Below are 23,631 nucleotides of genomic sequence, written 5' to 3'. Positions count from 1 at the left end.
GGTTCCCTTCTACCTTTTCTGTTACGACCGAACTTGTGGGCCTCATCGCAAAGAGGAAGCTGAAACTAGAGTTTACAAATAAGGTCTTGGTTTTTTGGTTAAAGAAATATGGTGCAGTGATGAAGTGCAAAAAAGAGTAAGAACACAAGAGAAGCTATGAGAGAGCCACAAACTCTATCAGCAAGAGCAGCGATCACTATCCGGGTGTGCATGTTTGAGACAATAAAGCCCGTGCACCACCGAGAGACTCCGACACTGCGGGGATGTTATGGGTCGCAGCAGCGTGCAACAACTTTTTTGATACTATTTGAGTATTCAACTGTTAGATTTGTAGCTAATTAAAGAGCCACTGGTGAGAAAGCGTAAACCAAACCAAACGGCTGATGATGTACATGTACAATAACAATAAAGAGATTTTCTATTCTGTTCTATTCTAAAACACGTTTTTGGTACTTAGAGGGAAAGAAACGGAATACACTTGTAGTCTTAAACATGCTTCAGGCTACATTTATACGTACAAATGGATACATAAACCTATCATTTCTATTCAAACAACCTCAAGTGAGACGGATGACGCTTGCATTGCTTTGCTTAAAAAAAGTTAGACTCTGTTGAGTCTCCATGCTAGCAATGTCTAGATTTAAACAAGCACGTCCCTGCTTTAGGTTATTCAAATTCACATTTTACATTTTTCGTTTGTTTGTTTGATTTTTTTTAATGGTTGAATGTCTGCTATCTAGTGGCTATATCAGGAATTTACCCAGACAAAATTTTCTAAATAAATTTCACACAGAGTTAAACATTAACCGTCATCTCTACTTTGTCTTGCATCAGCCTGACGTAGCCTTTCTTGGCAGAGCCTCGGGCTACCATCTAGCTGCTTTTGCACATGGTCTCTCTGTGTTTCCATTTTTGTGTATAGAAAGCGAGTGTCACAGTCTGCCCGGAGCTATACCGCCTGTCGGCTTTGAAGCCGTTAGATTCACTGAGGCTAATCTCAGTGTTTTGAAAACAGTGTCTTTCTTAGTAAGTGTGTGTAGCCCGCTCCTAAAGTTATGTAGTATTAGCAGGTCTTCTTACCAGTTAAAGACATTGAAGTATCTCATGTGGTAATCGCAAGTGCAGACTGAATAATGTTATGAATAAAACAGATATGCTGCCCCAGTCCTAAATGTTGATTGTTTAGGACAATCAATGAAATTGAACTTTTCTGGCAACATCTTCCCCAGTGCTTTTTTAAAAGAGCAAAGAGTTTTCAACATAGCATTTCCAAACATACTAGTTTTCTTTTGAAAACAGAAATTGTTTCTATTTGTCACAATAAATATTTCAGAAAAAACAAAAGAAATTGGTTTAGACTTGAGGAAAAAAAACTATTGATGCTCACAAAGTAGAAGACCCATATAAAAAGTTATCACAACATTTCCTGGTGTTAAGAACAGAAATCAAAAGAAATTCAAAGAGTCACACAGGACAGAACAAGCCTGGTCGAAGTAAGAAGTTAAAGATTTCAAAGACTCTGAAAGAAAACTAGTGAGAGTTGGTGTGTAAAGACTCCAGAACGACTACCGAGGCACCAGTGAATGACTTAACCCAGTTGGGAGGGCAATAACTAGAAGCAGGCACAACAATGGACTGTGCAGGTCTAATGAGATGAAACTAGATCGCTTTGGCTACTTCCAACACGGCAACGACCCAAAACATACGTCGCTGCTGGTGAAGAACTACCTCCAGAAGACCAACGTGAGCATTATTGACTGGCCTGTGCAAAACCCTGACTTGAATTCTACTGAAAATCTGTGTGGTGAACTGAAGACCAGTGTCCATGCCAGAAGATAATCACATAACAGGCTGGGATTGCTCAGGAAACATCAGAGAAACTTGTTGAAAACGACAACCAACGACTGCAGGCTGTTAACCAGCGAAAAAACAGGACACACATTGACTATTGACGTCAGAGGAGCTAATAATTTTGACCGGGTAGTTTGGCGTTGCATTGAATGTAAGCATCCAAAATAAGGCTAGGCTGTTTGGACAAGCTGTGTTAAAAATTCCTTGCTCTGTTTAACAGTACTTTGGAAATACTTCTGAACTAAAACTAAATTTTCATAGGGAGGTCTAATAATTCTGTCTGCATTTGTATATGTTTGTAATGACAGTGTACTTGGAAAGTGTCCTATAAACAAAGACTAGTTGGCGCTCTAACAATGACATTTCCTTTTTAAATAAAATACATATACACTGTTTCTTAAAAAAACTTTACTTATCTGTTAATTTATTTATAAAGTAGTTAAAAGTAACTTAAAGTACTAGATGGTAAGTGAGCAAATTGCACTACAATAAATAATCATATGGCATGAACTCAGCTTACAGCAAGACATCAAACATGCCACTTACAGAAAAGTATACTTGCAACACTATTACAACCCTATAAAAGTAAATCTACTGCTTTTTTTAGTCCATTGGTATTATACCCTTTGTTTCCATTCATTTGTGAGTTGCTGCCCTAATGTTGAGAAGTAAGAACTCTATTTAAAATTCTCTCGTCAAAATATTAGAACGGTCTATACATAAACAAAACATGCAGAAACGAAAGTTTTGCCTTTTTTTCTTCTTCTTCAAACACAATTCAACAGAAATGGAAAACTTAAGCCACCCCTACTCTCACTTTGACAGATACAAACCCACACATGCTTACAAACCTGACACACATACAGCAAGAGCCGCTCAACCTGCCTGCCTGCCTCCGTCCTCATGCCATTGTCTTTATTAGGGGATAATGGTTAGCGGGGCAGATTTTCCAGCCCCTTGCAGGCGAATTGTCTAACGAGACAGACCATTTCCAGCAAGCCCTTGGCCCCACGCCACCCAAATGAAGACCACATTTCTGCAGCAGCCTAAACTGTCTCTCTGCCTCTGCCATCTAAAGGGAAGCTCGGTCTGTTAGGGCAAGATTGGATCTTGGTGCACTTCAAAGCTGTGTGGGCTGCAGTGCTCACATCCTGTCTGTGACTGACATCATTACAAGGAGAATGATTTCAAACCCTAGGTATGAGGTAGCAGCGCAAGAGCCTAGCTCTCAAACCCTTAAGCCGCAGCTGAGGAAAGGACACCCAGAAAGTAACCACCTGCTGCCTCTGTGTCAATTCCTTAGATGTGGAGATTCAATTCTTATCAACACAAACCACCTCCACAGCCAAACAATTCTCTGCAAGGCCTCCGAGATAACCTGACGGGTTATCAGCAGCCCGTATTTTTCTCATCCATCACAGGTTAATGCTCCCAGATTCATCTCAACAGAAACTATTCCGTTATCCCACAAAGCGATCTTGGTGATTTATTAGAAAGCTAAAAATGTTATTGATAGGTTATGAATGGAAATCAATAATAAGTGAATTCTAATTCATCATGGCTACAAATATTGAGTGGTCTGCGCCCACTACACACACAGCTGTGGCAGCAACACAGAGCCCTTGTAACCTAGCAACAGCTTCACCATAACAAGACCACTTTATTTCTAGGTACGTCAGACCAGAGAGCACGGATACTGTATGTGGGCCATGAAAAGCTTATGTGAGGTGCCTCTGTTATACATAACATGATCAATACATTTAAATGAACTCATGAAGGTAAATTGTTCTATATAGCCGATTGGATAAAACAAACTTATTACAGATTTGCTGGTGGAATTTTTAAACCGCGCTCACATGGGCTTGTAGTGACAAGCTCTTACTCTGTGCAGAAACACCACGGAGGTGACATGGAGCTCTGTGAGAGAGCAGAGGCATGCAAAGGATACAACAAAGCAGCAGATGAAGCCGTAATAGTGTGTGCAGAGAAGGAGTGTGGCATGCTGTGTTGTTTGTCTGCCTGTATTAATGTGTGCATGTGTTTTTGTGAGAAACCCCAGAGGGAGGATAAAGGAAAATTGAGAGATGTCAAGAAGCAGGAACAGGCAGAGATAGATAAGATTTAGTTTCCCATGCAACCCTCCTCCTCCTCAGAGTAGTGACGAGGCTACATCTGCACAGCCCTCACCCACCCGTCCAGCCAGCCAGCCTGGACTCCGCTGGCTCCAGTCACCTCCCTAAAAGACCCCCAGTGCATTCCTGCTCCAGCTGTGGCTCTCTTCCTCTTGGTTCTTCTCTTCTCGTTTCTTACTACCATGCTCTCCGACCACTCCTCTAAGCCCCCACTCTGTCTCAGTCACTCACTTGCTTAGGCCTGGGAGTGATTATCAGCCCATTGCCGGGAGGAGGAAAGAAGGAAAGGAAAGCAGGAAAAAAAAAAAAGGAATTGTCTGGAAAACAACTGCTCTCTTACCCCTTGTTCCGATTCCAGGGGCTCGGCTTTGACTCGGACTGCAGGCATTCCGTCAAGCATTAACATCCTGTTTCTTAGCCTGCCTGTGAAGGAACACAGAGGAGGTGTAAGACGGGTGTTTTAGCATGACTAAGCAGGTCCCACACTCACTTATTCACACATGGACATCTACAATGTTGTCCTCACACCCACTGAGAAATAAACACATTTTAAATAGACATGAATTCATGTTTCAGAATCATCAGAAGCTGACACACACACACACAAAAAGACGCACACAAACTGTGTAAACTTAGCACGTGCACGCCGTGAGTCCCTCTTCTTTATAATAAAGATTTTCGAATTGCCTGGTGGGCTGCTGTGGGGCTAATAACACTTAATAATACTGAAAGAAATCCTCTTAAGACTTCAATAGAATACAAACACATGCTTTCATATACAGTTAATCAACAGCAAAGGCATGAACACAACCCGTCTTCAGAGTTTTCCTCTTTAGCCACTTATACAGAGAAAACAATGAGCGCCGTTTGAAGTTGTGGCACTTCTAAAGGTGTAATGTAATATTCATTAATTCACATTATTATTTGTAGCATTTCTTAAGATCCACGCATCCCTCTGCCTCTGAGCACGGTGCGTCTGTAAAGTGGGCAGCAGTGCCCGTCTCCTCAGCTCCGCACTGTGGCTTTAAGAGGGATACTCAGATGGAGCCAATGACAACAATGCATGTTCCGTATCCCTCAGCTTGGGCCCGACCTGAGGTAACCCTCCCTCTTATTATTTTAGCAGCAGTACATGGAGGAATGCAAGCAAGGCAAATAGACCCTAAACATCTCTATTACTCTCCACTGCTGGCACCAGCAGCGGGGTTTGTGGCCCAGTCCTCATAGTCAGCAGCACCACGGCAATCATGACCATTCTAATTCTGAGGAATAAAAGCTGAGGCAGTGATGAATGACATACATTATCTCTGTTTACCTTACGTCCTGGCCATCTAACCACACTAAACATATTGCATATCACACAAAATCCCTGTGGCCTGCTCAATTATTAAACGTTTGGGTTTTTTTTACTCACCAAAGTATCCACTCAAGACAGCTATCGGAAAACATTTCTTATGCAAAAATTGTTTCAGCAAAAGTGTTTAATGCCAAGTATTGTTCCTCTACCTCTCAGATTCTCAAGCGAAAGGCTAATCCTGACTGTGTTTGTGAGTTGAGTGTGTGAGGGAGGCAGAGAAAGAGGGAGGATTTACTCCCTCAATCTGCAACCCCCCAGATCTCGCCTCACAGGTCTAAGTCCCTCAGGTACCCTGGCTGTGCTGCTATTGTATTGTTGTCCAGGATGTCCTTCGGCTTCAGGTCTTGGTAGGCCCAGATAGCGTTGCCATGGTAACGACTGGGCGGGTGGAGCTGCAGCCTCGGTCCAGCCTCAAGCCATGTGTTGAGGAGGAAAAGAAGAGAGGAGTGCACTAAGAGAGACAGAAAGTGAGGTTTTGTTTTCCCCGGGATGACCACCGTTATGGCAAATGCACTTTCTCCTCATTCACGAGAAAAAAAGAGAAAAAAAACCCCAAACCTATCCAGACAGAGACACTTAAGATAAAATCTTGATTTTCCCGAGGGGTTTGCTATTCTTATATCAAAAAGTTTTTTTTTTCCTTTTCCATTCATTTTTGTTCTCTGTGCTAAATGCTCACTCTATTGCTGATGGAAAAGCGAAACAATTAGAACACCTTTCAGTTTGTTTTGGCTCAGCCAGACAATCACACAGTTCTTGAAAGTAGCAACCTTTCCCCGTGTACCTAAAGTCCATTTAATCCAGTGGGTTTGTGCGCAGTACCTAATGAACTGGCCTGTAGAGGGATATTCAAAGGAAATCAATGGTCTCTGCGTTCCTTTGCTTGTGATGGTAATGACCAAAGAGCTAACGGCAGTCGGGGAGCCCTAACACTGAGTAATGAGATAACTGAGGGGTGTTGAGGAGTTCGTGTCGCACTCCTTTGACTGAAATCAAATGTCAATCGCTTTTGCTCGCACAAAAGAATCGTTTCTAACAGCTCGTGCTTGAAGATCAAAAAAAAAAATCAAAAAGATTAAAGATAAGAACAAAGACTGAGTTGAAACTGAAAAGAATTTGTTGGTGGTGATAAACCAATGCCTATCCAGTATCACTAAATTTGCTCTGCTGGCAGCAGGCTCAGGCAACCAGCAGTGCACTGTCCATCAGCGGTATGAGGCACTGTGTGTGGGAGATGGAGAGAGGGAGGGGTGGGGGGGCTTAGAAGGAAACAGGGTAGATTAAGATCACCTTTCCATTTGCTGCTCTCTGAAATGAAATGGCCATCCCAGGTGTGTGGGGGAGTTGGATGGAGAGAGGAGGGCAGTGGAGTGTTGAGGCATCTCATTTCTCCCTCCTACAAGCCCTCCTGTCCCCACCACAATCCCTCGGTGAAAAAAAAAAAAAGAAGGTAAAGGGAGCAGGTGAAGATTGATGTCAGTTCTAGCAGAAGAAATACAAGTATACCTATTCGTGAGTTTTCTGCTGTCTTTGTTTTATTGTTTGAATTTATTTGCATGCCTGTTAATGCGTTTAAGTGAATGAAGTGAAACTCCCACTGCACATCAACATCCATGACCTGAGGTTCACCATCTCCCAGTTCCCTGTTGACGGCTATTGGCTGTGTACTCACTGAGGCAACAGCAAAAAGCTTGCAGGCTGCCTTAAAACTAAGTGTTAAAAATTAGAATAGACAAACTTCTCTAGAAAACATCAGACCTTGTGAGACCAAATGTTGACCTCATGCGCTCGTTTATTATACATGCACATTTCCTCACTGCATACAGAATCAAAAAAATCAAAAGGAAAGCACGTCAAATTAAAAACCACTGTGCCAGAAACAGCTCTGTGGCTTACTCTTGTCTTTTAGCTTTACACCTGTGCTACTAGCACGCTGCCAACACTGTGAATCAAATAATTTTTGAACTGTTCAGTGTTAATTAATGGAGTTTAACAAGGAAGTACTTGACTGGCAAAAAAAAATTATATTAAAAAAAAGGTGTATGTCGGTTGGTGGTGAACAACACTGTGACTTTGTGCAAGTGCTTGATACCGTCTCTGGGTGTTCACTCTCAGAGCACGGAAAAACTTTTATTTTTTTATTTTTTTGTTCAAGTAAAAGTTGGGGCTTAAACAAGCTAATGAAACCAGATTTAGTATCTGGCTGTGTGCACCATCTCTACTTCCCTTCTCATCTTTTTCCTCTCATGTGGACATACTAGCACACACACACACCCACACACCCACACACACACACACACACACAAATGCCACACACCCTGAAACACACTGCAACAGACGGGCCCCGCCAATGCTTTGTTCCCATGTCGAACGCCCAGAGCAACTGGGTGCATCTGTGTCACAGAGGCTGGACCTGCTGCCACGGGCTGGGATGGAAGAGGGATGGAAAAGGGTGAGAGGAAGGGAAGGGGTAATGAATAATTGGGAGTAGGGGATGGGGGGGGGTTACATGAGGATGGATTTAGGAAGGTGATAGCTAAGGAAGAGATGGCGCGAGGGGGGGGCTTGTTGAAGAGCGCAGAGTTACTGGCAAGAGTAGTGGTTAGGAAAGCAATCACGGGGAGTTGAAGGGGTTGGAGGGGGTTGTTTCACGGGGAGGAGGAAGGGAGGGAGTCAGAGAAGCGAGAGAGGGGAGAGAGGGGATATGGACAGGAGCCAAGGCCCGGTCGAGCGCAAAGCACACGGTGCAAGAATGCCAACAGACCCCCCTCCCATCCAGTCCTCTACCAAAGGGAGGGGAGAACGAAAAAAGGGAGAGCAAGAAAGCAAAGCAAGAAATGCATTCAAAAATGTTGCAACCCGCAAACAAATGCTTAACCAGCGCTATGGATAAAAGGGACAGAGCTGTAGTTGATGTGAAATAAGCATTTCCTGTGTTTTGCCCAGGCTGTCTGTTGCTGGTCTCTTTGCTGCAGCTCACTTCCCTGTTCTGTGCCCCTGGACACCCCAATGTGACACATTGGCCTGATAACCAACCTACGACTGTTAGCTCACTTGCACACTGCAGCACTTCCTCTCTTTCAAGTCAGCCAGTGCACAGAGGTTTTTGAAAAGCAGTAAAGAATTACCGTAACAATTTCTCAATAAAGAAGGTGAAATGAGGAAAAAAAAACTTGCTAGACAAAGAGCGTTGAATGAGTGATACTTTTGCAGACACTGGGACATAAACGCTACTGATTTTGTTTGCTAGCAGAGTAGACGGAGCATCAGCCGAATCACAGCTGATTTTCAATCTCAGCCTGCTTCATGTTAAGCCGCGTCTGTTCATGACCTCATCTTGTTGAACTAATTCTGGTCTTGAGAGCTATGTGCATAGTTCCTTGCTGAGTTAGTACTTGAAGAGTAACTGCGCCCAGGAAAATTATGGCATTTTATGCGGTCAAGGGCTCAACAGATTTGAATCTTAAACCCAATCCGGTCAGTGATGCCCTACAAAGCTAAACACCACATAAATAATGCAATTCAGACAGGACCACTTTAGTCAGAGAACTTCTTATTTCCATTTGCAGATGACTAAGTTATACTTGGCAGCTTGGCTCTGCTCTCAGGCCTCCCCAGCAAAAGACTTGAAGAGCACACCTCAATCCCATGCTCTTCTATATGCATAGATGGAAAACCCAAGCACTCTCAAAGGAAGAACACCAGCACAGGCGTCAGTGACACCAGATATGATGCCGATAAGTCAGACAGCAGGGCGGTTTCAATAAACCCATAGAGCTATTTGGGGAATGTACATAAAGAAAATCTTAGCTGTGTTTACTCATATTCATATCTGACAACAAACTGCATGGCTGGTAAAACATACAACTGACATGTCTACTTGGAACCTGGGTTTTCTCCAGGATGTCAAATGATAATTTGTGTGGGAATTAAGTGGAGTTTAAGGGATTCAGACACACAGTATCAGCTTATCCTCCATATTGCCTTCTGTGCCTGCTGGCGACTGTAAAAGACCACGAAAAAAAGCGTACTTTCTAGCAATGACTTAGTGACGCCTGATGCATTGATTTTTGCTGGGAGTGTGGGGGGGGCAGTCAACTCGTTCCTGCTTGCTACAATATAGCTGTTGATGACCAAAATGACCTTGAAGCCACCGGAAAATGTTCCCATGCTCCTGATTGGTAGTCTGCTGCTGTTTGTCACAGTGCGCAGCGGTCAAAGTTCAAATTAGTTGAACTCTCAGCGCGCTGCGGGTGAGCCACATCCTTGCTTTGGTCAGCATGCCAACAAGCCATCAGCGCAGTAACAAACCAGTGGTGCGCAGCGCAAACCATTTTAAACAATGGATTTTGCAGCGTCAATGTTCCATCATGTTTGAAAAACCCATTATGTTGATAGATGTGAAAAAAACTCCCTCAAGAGCCACAGAAGGGACATAACGATTACAAACAAATAAGGCAAATAACTGTTTTCAATATGATGAGTTAACTGAGATACGTTTGAAATTAGCAGAGTTCCCCTTTAAGGTCTCTCATGAAAAGGTACTTCCTATCTAAATAAAATCCCTTCACCAGACCGGAAAAGAGAAATACCATCAGTGTTGATGGTGTTTGTTGATTGTCCAAGGTAGGTATATGTGCTTAGGGTTCACGCCTGGATGTACTGTTTTGGACATGTTTTTTTTTTTTTAATCATTCCTGGCACTCTGTGAATGGTCTCAGAATTTCCATTTCAGAAGACGTATTTTCCTTGGCAAGAGCAGCAAGTGAAGTCTTTTGGATGCTTCTGGGACATTTTTGAACGGGGCTCAAGAGAGCAGAGTGCTACTACCTCCTTGCTCATAAAAGCGTGGACTTCTCCGACTGCAGACAAGCACAATGGCAATAAACTACAGCTTATACACGCTACCCTTTTAAAAACAGAGAGAGAGAGGGGGGAAAAAAGTTCCCTTTAGGGTTAAAACCCCCTCAAAGATGCACTCAACTGATGCCTTTTACCTCAAAACACCCCGCCCATTTCCTCTCTGAATAAATCAGTTCCACAGAGGAAAAACACAGCTTGCTTTATGTACACAGTTATTAATAGACAGAACACACTCATCATGTGTTGGATGATTTATCTTTGGCACATATTGTGAAATTTGGGGAATTTATCAACTCCTTATCAATTTAAAAGAAAAACTCAGAGACAGGATGAATATATAATGATTTTAGAAATAAAAGGTAAATGGGCACATTAAGGTTGTCAGCAGCAACAAAACAGAGCAAATACGGAGGAGTCACCTAATGGCTAATCCTTGTATGATTATTCTTAAAATTAAGAGTAAAAGGGATATCACTGAGATGCTGCCTGTCAAAAAAAAATGATGTGTACAAAAAAAATTTCATAAAACTGAATACCAAATGAGACAACTTGGGTCCAGGGTGCACCCTGCCTCTCGCCCTATGGCAGCTGGGATAGGGTCCAGCCCCCACAAAACAATGAATTGGATTTTGGATGGTTGGATGGACGGATGTGTGGAAAATCAAATACAGAGTAGCCTGAGACAGCTCCAGAGATAGACACCCAAAGTATGTGAACAGGCTGAATGCGCCTAGCAAAGGATGAGTATTGATTTCATTGATCCAGGTGTCAGAATGGTTACACCCAGCTTCAAGAAAAGCTCCAATTCGAAATTCCCCATAAAAGTCGAAGTGTTCCACACTAAATTAAAAAAAAAAAAAAAAACCTGCGCTCTGGCGACTTTGTGTGGTGTAAAGTTAAAGAAGCAACAGCAGGAGCAACAAATTCACATGTTGGTGCTCACCGTTTGGAGTCAAAAAGCCAGTACTTGTGATATAAATCATTTTAAGACTTTAAATTAAATTATTAGAAATCAGTGTAATGACGTCTGAAATGATGGAAGCACTGCCGTGTGTGAGAGAGAGCCACAGAGCAGTTCACTCACAGTGTTCCTCCCTGAGCCAGGCAGCTCAGCACCTGAGAGGAAACCGGCTCCATTTATAGAGTGGATGCCCATGTAAATACACAAACAACACACACGCACAGAGTCACACACTAGTAAGGCCCACGGAAGTTCCCATATTCTGGTGAATTGCCCTTGGGTCCTTGCTATTTCTGCCAGGGGCAGGGGGATCCTGTGTCAGTAATCCTGTCATGATGAGGGGGATGAGGTCGCCGGATGCAGCTCAAGTACACTGCCTTCACCAGCACACACACACAGAGGCAGAATAATTTGTAATGATCACGACATACAGCAAGTCAGTTATGAGTGTGGTTACAATAACAAATCTGCGGTTCACAATAAAATGTCCTCAAGGTAATGAGAAGATGTCGCATACCGGCGCTGACACATGCTTTATTTAATCAAGTGAAACTTATCAAATTAAACCAAAGAGTCGACAGACCAAAGCAAGTTGCACAAGTAATAACACTTTAGCCAGATATTTCCCTAGTGTCGCTTGTTTAATGAGTCAAATGGTCAAAATATGGTTACAACAGGACAAAAGGGAAATCTTTTATCTTTTTTTTTTTTCGGTGACTTTTTTCATTGTGAAAGATCCCCACCTCCACCGTTACCACCTCCGTCCCTTCTAGGTCTTGTGAAACTGTGGGAAATGAAGAAGCTGTTTATTCTGAGAGGAAACACTCAAAGCGAAAAGAAGAGTCGGTCGCTGTCTGGTTTGTCTGTGTCTCTGTCTCAAATGCACTTCTTATAAAGCTGACTTCCTGAGCCCCTTTTCTGATCTACAATCTGGCTCGCAGACACTCACAAACCTCGTGACCTCTGCCTGCACCCACCGTGAACCATATTTATCTTAGATTCAGAGGCAGACACGCATGCACATAAACTCTGCAGCTCTGCCCATGAAAGAAGAATATGGATGCCCATTCAACACAAACAGCCACCCACACACACCTACAGTGTATGCACACACAAGCCGTGCACAAATACACACACACTCCTCCACATTGCTCCAGAGAGAGGTAAACAGAAGAGTCTGACATCCTCTTGCATCATGTGCCTCAAATGCAGCAGAGAAACAGCTAAACAAGCTGTGACCGTGACAGCGCTAAAGTGAGGTGGCATTACTCAAGCGAGCTCCGACTCCCAAGTCAAAGCAATTTGTGACACCATTCTAGACTATTTATGTCCAATTGAAGGTCATTTTGATGAAATCGTGAGAAAGAATAAGTTAAATGTTCAGTATGAAAGCTGGATCGAGTTTGGTGCTAAGGAAACCACAAACAGACACCACAAAACAGCTCCTAAAGAGATAGTTTACTATGAGGTCTTCTTGCTTCAGCATAATCCGCTGACCTCTCAGAAACACCGTACACACACATACACACTCACTCACCTCAGTAAATGCAGCACGGTCAGTGGCTGTGCATCTAAAATAGCCTCTGACACAAAAACCTCACTTGTACCAAAGGAGGGGGAGGTGGAGCCAAGCAAACCAGGGTAAACGTGTGGAGCACTTGGCTTAGCCTTTCAGGAAGATACTCTAATATTCTGCGTATGTTTATACCACCATACGGCTAACCTGTACACGAGAGTGAGATACTGTGAGGCTGGTTAACTGCAGTGGATCAATACAAGATGCACTTGGTGCCTCTCTACCAGTCTCTTATTTACTTTCAGTTCACAGGTCCTTGGTTGAGGTGACCACACTGCGGTACTTACTAATCATCTCAAAAAGACCGAACAGCATCGCGGGCACATTTCTGTACGGTATTCACCATGAATAAAAAATGAAAAACCGGTGAATATATTTTTAGTGATGCTTTACAGTGGGAGGCCGCCATAGAAGGGAAATATAAAGCGTTCTCACAGTGTTGTAAAGGTGTTAAGCAAGTGAACCTTGTGGTATTTTGCCATTTCTCAGCGCTCGTGAAGAAGTTATAGCTGCTTTCAACATGTTGAAAATGAGTGTACGGGTGAAACCCTGCTCTAATTTCCCACACTGAACTAATGGATTAGTTCAGTACCCTCACAAAAAAGCAACAAAAAAAAAAATTCTTTTTCCATCAACTCTACCACCACTAACCACCCACATGTTTACCACCCCCACCCCCTCTCACCTGCCGGAAGGGATGCCAGCACACTCCGACCCTAATGGCGAATTCTTTGTGTAGGCTACTGTCTCTCATCCCCTAGGCTCTGATAGCGTATGTGTGTGTACTTGTGTTCCAACATGTATGTCTGAATGTGATTCCCCTTCCCCCAACATATGCACTGTGTACATACTGCTCACAATGGCCTGTCTTCCGAATGCATCACAGCACACGTGCACTCACGTGCACTCTCAAAGATCGACCTAGATGTTGTACAATAACTGTACAATGCAAGCATGCCAAGGAAGCAATACAGTGACTCATCTACTACTGTATCTACTGTAAACAACTCATGTAGAAATAATATCATCTCAAACACTGAAACACACTTTTATTTTTTTTTTCACTTGTCTTCCTTTGCCCTTTTTTCTCACTCGCCATCTCTTCCATCCAAACAGCGGCCTGCATGCAGGCATATATGCGAGCGCACGGGCAATTTTCTCGTGGCTTTTTTTTAATAGCCTTTGCAGAGTCCTCCTGATGCAGCATCACAAAGTGTCTCCACTATCTAACCCTACTTTGTGCTGACACAACCAAATCCACCCCAACGCACAGCACATGGAAATTGACAATAACGGACCAAGCAAAACATTCCAACACACTGACACTTATTACATCAAATGTGCGCAGCTATTTTCGCTCACCGAGTTTTTCCCCTTGGTTTGACCCATTCCAGCTCTCCAATACCACTCAATAAAAGCCAGCAGCTGTGTTTACCTCTATTACTCATCTACTCACGCCTTCACTTCGATTACTGCTCCTCTCTTTTTAAGCCGACGCTGTGCCATGTTGATACCTGGCTGAAGCAGCTAATTGAGTAGAGCTATGGCCTGTAGTAGGAGCCTAAATTCAGCTGTGTGGAAATGCCACAGCCCTCCAAATGGATTCCACATGCTGTTTACATAATTTCCTTTCCTAACAGTTGACCTACAGTACAACTGAAAACAAAGTTCACAGTGATCCACGCAGCATCCTTACACAGGTCTGCAGAAACCATCTGCATGGGGGATAGAGAGAAGTAACTCCCAAAAGATTCTGTGAAGGGGAAAGTCTCAGAAATGATCCAAAACAGACTGAAAATGCTGACTTTGAATACTCTCCCATCCTTCTTTCTTGGCTTCCTTCCTTTTCTTCTCCCCTCCTTTAACCAGCCATATTTGGCTAAAATCAATCGCACGCTAGTTTGAAAGAGGAAACGTCATCGCCTATAGACGGGCCTTCCACTGACATACCTTTCTATCCTAGCCATGGAAACATGTCGAGCAACCTCAAATCAGAGTCTGGGGGCAAGCTCTGCAACATGAGTCACTTCCAGTAAGCAGTGAGTGTGCTGCTCTAGCGATTGTGTCATTACTCAAAAGGAAAAAAAAAAAAAAAACTTGGATCAATACACTGGTCAGACATCATTTGAAAAAATCTGCCTGTCTTAATACGTTTTTTGCTCTATCAAAATAAAAACTTGGTTCCCCACGATAGCTTTAACAATAGGAGACTCCTTATAAGTATACAACCAGGGATGAGGTTAATGCTTAAAATGATGTTGGACAAGCTGGGATCTTTCATGTTAGATCGTAGATCCTTCTGATTTTTTTTTCTTCACTATTTATACTATCAACCTCAGAGTCCCTGGCTGTTGCACAATACTTTCCGTGCTTTCTCTCTCCCTCTCTCTATCTCTCTCTCTCTCACCCCTCTCTTTCTGCTCACTAAACACACATGCTCTTGCACTCTGTGTACACCCTTAACTTAATTTGGTAAACAAACGGGGGCTGGACACTCGGGTCGAAGGTTGAATCCACAAGAGAATGTGCAAAGGGAAAGAACATTTTGTCATTTCTAGGATTATGAAATACCAGTACAGGGACTTCAGCTCACTAACATCACCTACAAATATTTCCTTTTGTTTTTTAATTTCACTCACAGTAAGTTCACGACAGCCACCGCTGGATGAACAACGAGGCGGCACAACGATTCCTTTCTCTCTCTTTTAATTGAGTCAGCTTTTGCGTTTTCTTTTTTGGCTCACATGATAGTGTGACGTAAGAACGTGCCAACATATCCTGGATTGAGAGCTCGAGAGATGAGAAGCAATTTTCGGAAACTGGATCTGTATGTTGTATATTGGGTCCGTACCCTAACCTCGCTTATTTTCCTCTCACCCTGGCCTTGGATTACAGTAGAGACCCACATTAATCCAGCCACATAGTGCGCTGCAGTCTATCTGCAATCAGTGCTGATACACTCCATAACACCCACTTGGATCAATGAGCAGTCAGTCAATATGGCAGCAGTTAACCCAGCTTATTAGACCTAATGCAGGAAATTTCATCTTCTTGAATCCAAATTTGAGCCTATGTGTTGTTAGCATGAACAAACCAGAGCGAGGCACATCTTCCTGAAAGATTTGATCTGTCAACAAGCAGCCAATTTGCGCGTCCTGATACGTGGCTGACAGAGGTTGCCTTTAAAGGGGGAAATCCTGCAGAGCAATTAAATATCCTGGGCAGAGCGGTGTTGATAGACAGATAGAGTCTATCCGTTGGTGATTGGCTTTTTAATTGAGTCCCCCCCACCTGTACCGATCCTTATCGTAAGCCCTTGGACCATGTCTTGGGGTGGGGGTTGAGCTACTGAAGGAATCAGATTGGCAGCAGCAGCTTGATACAGTTGTGAAGGAAAACAGCAAGACGCGTGAGATATCAAATCGTTCGTGTCAGTGTTGGTATAGTCCGTGCGCTCTAAAGATTTGCATTCTATTTGTGACAGCAGCGGTGGGTTTCAGGGGTTGGGTGCGCTCAAAAGTAGGCACAGGTACGCTAAAGAATACCATTTATAAATGCAAATATTTAACCTGACATGTTGAGCATTTAAATCAACTGCCTCTCCAGTGTGTCTTTCACCTCATGGATGGGCTCCAACTGTAGTTGGTAGTAATGTAGTGACACATGCAGCAGTCTCCAAATACTGCAGGTCTCAGTAAAAGTGGCTCTCCAACTTACAGTGGATCTCCAGATCTCCCCACACTACTATGGGCAGCTGCCATCCAAGATGATGCGCGGGATGAGAGCAAAGCAGCTGAATAATTTTGCCAACACAGCAATGTGGCCAGTAAACCAGCAAAGCATGAGACAGGAAGGATGGGGCTAGGTGGTTAGTAACAACTGAACCTTTAAAATAAGAGCGAGATGATTGTCCACTTGCACAATAATGATGTATATCGTCCTTTCAGACAGACGATACGAATCACAAAAATGCTAAAATGAGTCATGAGACATTAAAATATCTGTACAGCCTGCCGATGTCTATGTAAAGTCTATTTGTTGGAAAACCTGATGCTTTAAGCAAAAAACTAGAAAATAAAAAAATAAGGAAACACCCCAAAACAAAATAAGTCAATTTTCAAAGCATTCTGCAAGTTGCAAGAATTATGCTTGCTGACCTTCAGAAGCAAATGTCAAAGATTATTAAAAAAAAGTATATACAGCGACGGGTGGATGGATGATTAAAGTAAATTTGGACTTTGAACACTGAAGACAGGTGTCTGTTCCCAGTTCATTTAAGAGACAACCACTGCCATCATTGTTCTTGAACTCTTAGTTATTACTATAAACAGGGCATTGAAGAGACACCAATATATCCACTGTAATCATTTTTCCAGCTAGTTTCATGGAGAACCAGGTGATCTCCAGATCATAGACTGGACTTAATTACAGTCCTTGCTTTTCACCTGCCGGGGTCTCCAGTCCATCAAAGGTCTAACAAAAAGACCCTAACAACCATTAACACTCACACTCACGTGTACAACCGACTTTGAAATCAGCACTTATAAAGCATCTTTTTGGACTGTGGGAAGATACAGAGCATCGGGAGAAAACCCATGAAGTCACAGACAGAACATGCAAAGTCGAGATAGAAAGGACACCGACAGGTTCAAGCCCAAATTTTCTTGCTGTGACGCAAAACTGCTAAACAGTCATTTTGAACCCAAACCATGACCTTTAACTAACCCACTCATTTTTTTCTAGCTAAACATTCATCCTCACAGTAAGCCACAAACAGCAACATCCTTTCGATACATGCAACCAGCTAGAGCAAGTTGCATGTTGCTCTAGTGGACGTGGGTAAACATTAAAAAAAACATACACTAACTGGTCAACATTTCATTTTTTTTGTTACTGCGATCTGAATGTCTGAATTAAGTCACAAGGAAGACTGACCTGTTTATCATGTAAAGTGACCTTTACATGATAAACATTCAGACAGGTCATTTAACTCTTCTGTTATCATCCAAATGTACTAAAGTTCATTTGAACTGTTCTCAGTTCACCGCATTATTATATGCTACACTGAAGTGAGTAGTGTTGTCAGCGAAGTTAATACTTTAGCAGTCAATGAAGTCATTTTTACAGAAATATAGGCTCTAACTGTGCTTCAGCAAGAAGATGATCTTGATTAAGACAATATATCACATGCACTGTGCAGGCTTCCCTTACATGCAGGCAGCAGTAGCATGATCAAATACAGAATGTACAAAGGCTTCTAGCATCAACAGCAAAGTGGGCATGTGATGGAGACTTGGGGACCTGGACTGAAAAGTCTCTGTTTTCCTCAGTCCACACTAAAACACAGTGCTTGAATTTTCTACACTGCTTCATAATCCAGGCGTACTGTGAACACTGGGTAAAGACACAGCAAAAGTTATGCATTTTAAAATGTTAACCTGTTATTGTGGCCATTGCCTCAGGGATAATCCAGCTTAAAGACTTTCTGTTGAAGACCTGTTCATACATACACTGAACCCCCTAATTACAGCTACATTATCTAGTGCTAACAATGGCACTCCGACCACAGATGGGGTTCACTGCTACAGTAATTAACCTTAAAGAGTTTATTTTCAAATTTCTTTCCAGATCATAAATACTGTTATCACAAATAAGCCTTCAGATCCGTGACATTCCAGACTTACGTGATTCTGATGGTCAAGACGTGCAGATATTTATGTGTTGTAAAGAGACGCTTTCAGGCATCTAATGTGATTCTTCACCGTTTACACAGTGTTGAAAGTCTGCTCTACATGTGTGATATCAGCCTGCTTATTCGTGCACAGGCAGAAGGCCTTATTGTACATGGATTTAAGTGATACTTTAAATGGGCACTAATCTCCCTCGCTCAACACCCAGGAGCTGCAGGGGGTCTCATCCACACACATACTCACACATATATATGCCCACACCTCCCCTTCCTCTCTCTCTCTTACATACATATATGTATATATATACATATTATATATATACATATATATATTTGTGTGTGTGTGTGTGTGTGTATAGAGAGAGAGAGAGAGAGAGAGAGAGAGACCCCACTTATAAACACATACAAATACCCTAGGGCTGACACATAGTTAAAGGCAAGGTAGGGCCTCTCCTCATCGCTAGGGTAAAGTCACAGAGGTCAGTGCTTAGTTTCCACATCAAACCCAGGAGCAGAGGCCAGAGTCTCTACCACCCCCATCCCCGCCACCACCTTTCTCTCTCCTTCCCTCCCACTCTCTCCACACACACACACCCTCCTCCTCCTCCTCCTCCTCCCCCCTCTCTGGATGTACAAATGCCTTTGCTGTCAGCTCTGCCCTGGTCCCCTGTAATTGAAAATAACAGCCAAGGGCCAGCCCCCGGCCACTCTCCCCAGCCTGGTGGCTCTCTGCCCCTGTGACAGCCACCCATCAATACCAATGACTATTACCCTGGAAGTGAGAGCGCTGGCGATGACATCCAAGACACCACCCCTGCAACACTCCCACACACACACACTCATATATACACACACACCCGAGTGTCCTTCCTCCGCTATCCAACCCTCCTAATGTTTAACCCATTCCTAACAGCCTCGTTCCTCTGTTTCTAAGCTGCTACAGTAGACAAACAAGCCCGTCTCTCTCTTTCACACACAGACACACACACACCATAACGCTGCACACAAATGCACACCCACACGCACACAACTCTCTTAAGACATGCACGAAACTCTGACAAGCAGCAAACTTTTTTTTCCACTGAGAAGTGCCGAGAGTTTTTGCAGCGCAGTCACACTCACATCCCCCACTAAGACATTCAGTCAGTGTTATTCTACAACACTCCTTCACTGATAAGCGGATATGTTTGAAGTTGCATTGGACTTGTGAGAGATAAGAGACTTGAAACACAAGAGGTGCCCGCGCTGCAAAAGTGTGGATGCTCCCCATGTCCCCGGTTGTCCCGAGTATATAAAAATCAGTTCTCCTTTTTTTGCTATTAATTGACACTGACAATAAAGAGTTGTCCCGTCAGCTACATGCGGGGTCTCTTGTCTCCCCCCCACTACCTTCTCTACTGTCAAACACCAAACACAATACTATAGGTGATCTGAGTTGTCATCTGCTTTGATAGAGCAATGACAGCTGAACGAAACGCACTGAACACAAGCACAAAGCCCGGCAACGTGACAAATGAAGCACATAGCAGCAGCCAGCAGAGGAACAGGACAAGAAAATTGCACAGACCTTGTCAGAAGCTGCAGAGCCGTGGAGACTAGGAGACTGTTTTCCTTTCTACAGTCCTCTCTGTCTCGTCTCCTCCTCTCCTCTTCTCTCCTCTCACTCTGCGCGTATGTACGTGTGTATGTGTGTGTGAGTGAGTGTGTGTGCGATAATGTGTGTGAGTGTGAGTGAGTGTATGTGAGTGAGCAGCTCCCTCCCCTTCTGCCTCTCAGCTGCTCGGCTCAGGCAGTTCTCAGGAAATGAATGAGAGCGCACAGAGAACTGTTGTACTTGCAAATGACTTACCCCGAGTCACATGATCCGCTAAATGTAGGGTGGGCCGGTGGGTGGAGGCTTCATAAGCAAAAGGGAAGACAATATACTCTAAGCTTTAACAGCATGCATCGAATTACATGGGGCCCCTCCGGGGAGGTTTCCGACGCGTCCGCTCTAAACCAGTCCAAACTCCCTCCAGTGCACACCTCCCGGAGCGCAGCGGAGAGCCCTGGGCTGGGGTGAGCACCGGAGCACCTCCCCGTTTAAAGGGGACGGAAACGAAGGGGGTAACAGTGCATTAGTTCAACTTGTTTTATTCGCAATGCATCAGTTTGGGTTGTGATAATTAAAAGGACAAAGTTTTTACACGCGCGTCTAGTAATTACACCCACGGATACAGTAATTATAAATACAAAAATACAAACATTTGTGGTCAGTGAACCGATTTGTGAATAGAAAAACGAACTAGTGAACATTTAGTTTAATTTTAAATCTCATCCAAGACGAAGGAAAAACAGAATATTTCGTTCTTTTCTGAATCAGTGACGATCAGTGTCTCAAGGGAATAACTGGCAGATTAATTCATGAACACGAACATTTATTGATGCAAAAATGACTTCAATCCTTAATCTTCATAAATCAGAATTGTGACTGAAAAAATATTGCAGTGTAGAATACTTTTCATTAAATTTCATTTCATTTATCATTAAAGCATATGTCGTATTATTTATTTATTTTTTTTATTGTACTTACTACTTATACTTATTGCATTTATTGCACTTATTTGCATAATAAAGCCTAAAAATCAATAAAAAAAATCAAATAATATATATAGAGAGCGACAGAGAGAGAGACAGAGAGAGAGTATTATATTGGGAAGGTGTCTATCTCTTATTATTATTGCTTTGAATGATCACCGGTATTGATTACTTCTATGATTTATTCATTAACAGTTTAATGTCAGAAAATAGTAATTAATGCTTAATTAATGCTTCCCTAATATATATAGAGAGAGAAATGATATTTATATTTTTGCTTATTGAAATAATCAGAATAAATTAATACATGAAGTGACCATCCAGATTATTAAAGCTAATTTTTTTGTTTATTTGAGTATCACTTTATCAAATCAATGTTCCACTTTAACCAACTGAATTCATAAAATCTCACAAGATATGTGCACGCACAGTGTAAGACTGTTTTAATAGCACCCCTGTTTGCCTCGTCTTTTGGGGATTATACTATCTGCAAGTAAAACACAAAAGGCATTTCTGCCCTCGCTTAAAGTGAAAAGATTTGGATAACATGCAGGAATATAATAAGTGGCTAAGCCACTGTAGCCACGTCAGTTTTGCTTTTGGTATAACTGGGCTTAATGAAAGGTATCTCTGTGGTATGAGCGGCTGATGCTCATACCCCTCAGACCCACTCCCCTGAGAGCTCTAATTAAGGTAAAGGAAGCAGACTCATCTGCATGGCTGATGGCGCTCATGCCACTTTACATGGTGCCAGCTTTATCGTGGAGCTGACTGAAAGAGCCAGAGATGATAAAGAATGAGAGAGAGAGAGATGAAAAAAAGACTCTTTACTTTAGTACAGTGATCCAACTGCAACCCACTTAATATTCATTCTGTTTCACTTCAGATACTGTATGTCCTCTGTTTGCAATCAGTGGAGGATAAAATGGCTGGATGGATATGAGAGGATGGAATGAAATGGATGGAGAGAAAGAAAGACTGGACTAATAAGGTTGAGTAGGCTGGATAGAGGGATGGCTTGGGTATGCTATATGGGTGAATTCTGTGGCTGTCTCAATAGGAGGGGCACTAGCCATCCAATAGTAGGAGGGGTTGGTGGAATGAATAAAGAGAGATGGGATGGTGTGGCACTGATGTAAAATGTAACCGTATATAATCTCAGGCTGCAGACCTGCTCTTCTTATCTCTGCAATGACTTTTTCCATCAGTTGTACAAGTGCTTTATATGTTCTTATCCAGAGATTATACAGCCTATTGAAATCATGGTTAAACCTGTTGGGGTTGATGCTATTTTTACTTAAAGTACCCTAATGAATATAAGTAACTTACAATGTCTTTAGTGTTGTCAAAAAGCATATCTACCTATCAATTATACAGTAGTCTAGTTACATACTTTCTGACATTCAAACAGTATAAGCATGTGAAACCCATCCATGTATGGTTAAACCATTAAGTATTGTGTCTTTTTCTGGATAACAGAAATGACACGCTGTTATCCAGAAACCCAACTGGGAAATTATCAAGTTTGAACATATGGTTGTATTTAAGGTCAATGCAACAAGTGCTGCAAAACACAACTAAAATCCCTCTAGTGTCAGACTATCTCATTACCTGTCACACATTCAATGACCTTGTGCCATGTTTTACGATAGACTAATGGCTGTTCATCTTCTTGATTGCACTGACACATGAGAATGGTCAGCTACAGATTCATGTGACGTTGCCAATCTCAGAGATAAATTTATGTGATGAGAGAGCTGGCTATTAGGTGCTTTGAAGGCCCTCCGTGTGTGATGGAACACTAATGTAACATCAGCCGTAAGGCCCGGCGATGATCCTTATAATGACGTCCCGAGGAGCTATTTCAAATGAAATCCTTGCTCTGTAACTGCTGCCCCAGGAGTCCTGGCATGTGTTGAAGGAAAGACGGCAGAGTGGAGCGCACACAGGCGCTCCGAAGGAGGAGGAAGGAGGTGGAGTGTGGATGGAAGAGAGGAAGAGCGAGGGGAGAGAGGATGATGGGAGATGGTCTGAGGGACGCTTGGGGGAGGGGGTGGGATGAATCAGGCACGCAAAGGGAGGTGCGCGAAGGGGGCCTGGCGCTTGATTCGGGAATCTCAGTTCCATCGTGGCGCCCCAGCAGAGCTTGTTAAACACCTGAGACGCGAAAACCTCTCCCAAGGCTACGCCAGCTCTAGACAGGTTGCTAATGTGTCACCCTCGGGTGGGATCAGTTCAAAGAAGGTGTGGGTGTCTGGGGGATCATTTATGCAGCATAATAAGCAGTAAGACATCAAGAAGAACATTATGATTGCACTCCTCTCCCTTGCATCATCTGACCCAATCTCATCAAATTATTGTAACACCATTCATCATTTAGTCACACACTACAAAATGTCTACACTGAGGGGGCGGGCGATCTCAGTGTGCAGAGGAAGCCTGGAAGAAAAAAATCTGTGCGTGTTGTGAAATGCTACAAGTGAGGGATGTGATGCTCTCCTCCTGTTCTCTCTGGCTGAACTTTAGACGCTGGACTCAAAAGATCAGTCGTGTCAGACGAGGAAATAGGGAGCAAAGAAGCTAAAGTCAACCTGTTACAGCGCAGTAAAGCGGGAAGGAATGGGG

At 43.0% G+C, this 23,631-nt stretch overlaps 1 protein-coding gene across 2 annotated transcripts in view; it reads right to left on the bottom strand.

The window, feature by feature from the left end:
* The window catches only part of klf12b (Kruppel-like factor 12b), a 38,913-nt gene extending 18,489 nt beyond the window's left edge, over nucleotides 1-20,424 (bottom strand). Inside the window, exons 1-2 of one of the 2 annotated variants that reach the window (XM_031734484.2) lie at nucleotides 20,279-20,424; nucleotides 4,324-4,406 (exon numbers count right to left, since the gene is read on the bottom strand). In XM_031734484.2, coding sequence (XP_031590344.1) covers nucleotides 4,324-4,389 — 66 coding nt within the window. In that variant the 5' untranslated portion in view covers nucleotides 4,390-4,406; nucleotides 20,279-20,424. The other variant, XM_031734483.2, reaches the window with a different exon arrangement.
* Nucleotides 20,425-23,631: the final 3,207 nt, after the last annotated feature.

The sequence above is a fragment of the Oreochromis aureus genome, linkage group 16 (genome assembly GCF_013358895.1).
Source record: "Oreochromis aureus strain Israel breed Guangdong linkage group 16, ZZ_aureus, whole genome shotgun sequence".
NCBI lineage: Eukaryota > Metazoa > Chordata > Actinopteri > Cichliformes > Cichlidae > Oreochromis > Oreochromis aureus.
This window is presented reverse-complemented; position numbering and strand designations above follow the sequence as displayed.